Genomic DNA, 1651 nt, shown 5'->3' on the forward strand with positions numbered 1-1651 from the left:
TTATTACCTTCATTGCTACATGAATGATAATGAAATATTATTTTGAAAAGATTTAAAAAACTTAAGATAATTAGAAGAGAAAAGCATATACAACAAATTGATAGCCATAAGAAAATATTTAGTAAAAGAAAATATAAGTGAATAAGGTTGTCTGAATCCTACATTATAATGAGTCCGGAGGTTATCCGGCTCTCAGACGTTTAAGCTACAGAGAGTAGGATACCTTCGTTACCTTCACCTGAACTGCGCGCTAATCCGTCACAATTTTAACTCTTAGCTGTTGCTAGTACTCATTTTCAGCTAAGTGAATTAAAGTTACAGGAAATGAAGTGTCTTACTCGAGTGTGCAACACATCGCCCGGTCTGAGAATCAAACTCATGATCATAAGACCAACACTCGACCACCTGCCCACGCGCCTTCACATAACTGAATAAGCTTAAATAAATAATACATCGTGTTTCGTGAAAGGTGTAACAGATTCATCACGCTTAGAAATATGATATAAACACTGATCAACTTTCCAATCAGGTCAATGAATGACAACCTAATATTTAAGTGAACCTGTAACAAGGTTAGCTACATACAAATACAAAACGAATCAACCCACCAACACAGATTATCATTGTTAAATTCTTAAAGAAATGACAAAAACAAATTAACAAAAGTAAATGTTCGAACATCAGGTGAGGATTGACACTGCTATCCCTTCAACACCCAGCATAAGAATGGTAATTTGCTAAAGTAAGCTACATTTAAAGTCTTTCTGCACGTGTTCACCTCATACCTGTTATGGTTCCTTGGGTGTGACTGTTGCCAAGAAGTACCTGATACCCCGCAGGAGATACCTCGTCCTGTACACCTTACCCTTCGATATACTGTTAAATGCTATAATCGTTTGGAACATAAGAAAACAGGAAATTGGTATAAAGATTTATAATAATGACTTACTTTTGCGAAATTCCTTTGCGCAAAATTCGGAGATGTTCTTTGAGATTCTGCGGCAATGGTTCCTGAAATATGCACACAATTTATACATTATATATATATATATATATATGAATAATTGTCACATATTATATTTACAGATAAATTCCTCTATTTACATAATATCGAGGTCTCTTTAATTCTTTTGTTGTCTTACCATTACTATCAATATATATATATATATGGGTTGATAGATAGATACGTACATACATAAATATATGTGTGGGTGTGCATGTGTGTGTGGGTGTTTAATTTCACTACTGTTGGATGAGGCACAACACGTTTTAACTGTTTATACTCTCCACACTTTTTAATGATTCACTTACTCGAGAAGGTCTGTAACCTTTTAAAGCCGGATGTGGAACTTCTCTGAAAAAAGATAGATTGGACAGTTCTTCTAATGTCGGGTACTGAGTAGATTTGTTGTTAAAAATGAAATCCAGCACCTGAAAAGAGGAAAGAATAATTTCAATATCTTTAAGTTTATTCGTATCACAACTCTCCCTTTAAGTTTACGAAGCTAAAAAGAATTACTAACTTATCAGTCAACACACACATGTTCTCTCTCTCATTCACTCTTTCTCTGTCACCCCTATAGATATATAGATATATTTGAGTGTGTGTACGTAGTATGTATGTATGTATGTATGTATGTATGTATGTATA

At 34.0% G+C, this 1651-nt stretch overlaps 1 protein-coding gene across 1 annotated transcript in view; it reads right to left on the reverse strand.

The window, feature by feature from the left end:
- LOC106881759 (slowpoke-binding protein) overlaps nucleotides 1–1651 on the reverse strand; it is a 37774-nt gene that overhangs the window by 2292 nt on the left and 33831 nt on the right. The window contains exons 11-12 of the mRNA XM_052967032.1: nucleotides 1312–1431; nucleotides 950–1011 (exon numbers count right to left, since the gene is read on the reverse strand). Coding sequence (XP_052822992.1) covers nucleotides 950–1011; nucleotides 1312–1431 — 182 coding nt within the window. The remainder of the gene's footprint in view (nucleotides 1–949; nucleotides 1012–1311; nucleotides 1432–1651) is intronic.

The sequence above is a fragment of the Octopus bimaculoides genome, chromosome 4 (genome assembly GCF_001194135.2).
Source record: "Octopus bimaculoides isolate UCB-OBI-ISO-001 chromosome 4, ASM119413v2, whole genome shotgun sequence".
Classification (NCBI taxonomy): domain Eukaryota; kingdom Metazoa; phylum Mollusca; class Cephalopoda; order Octopoda; family Octopodidae; genus Octopus; species Octopus bimaculoides.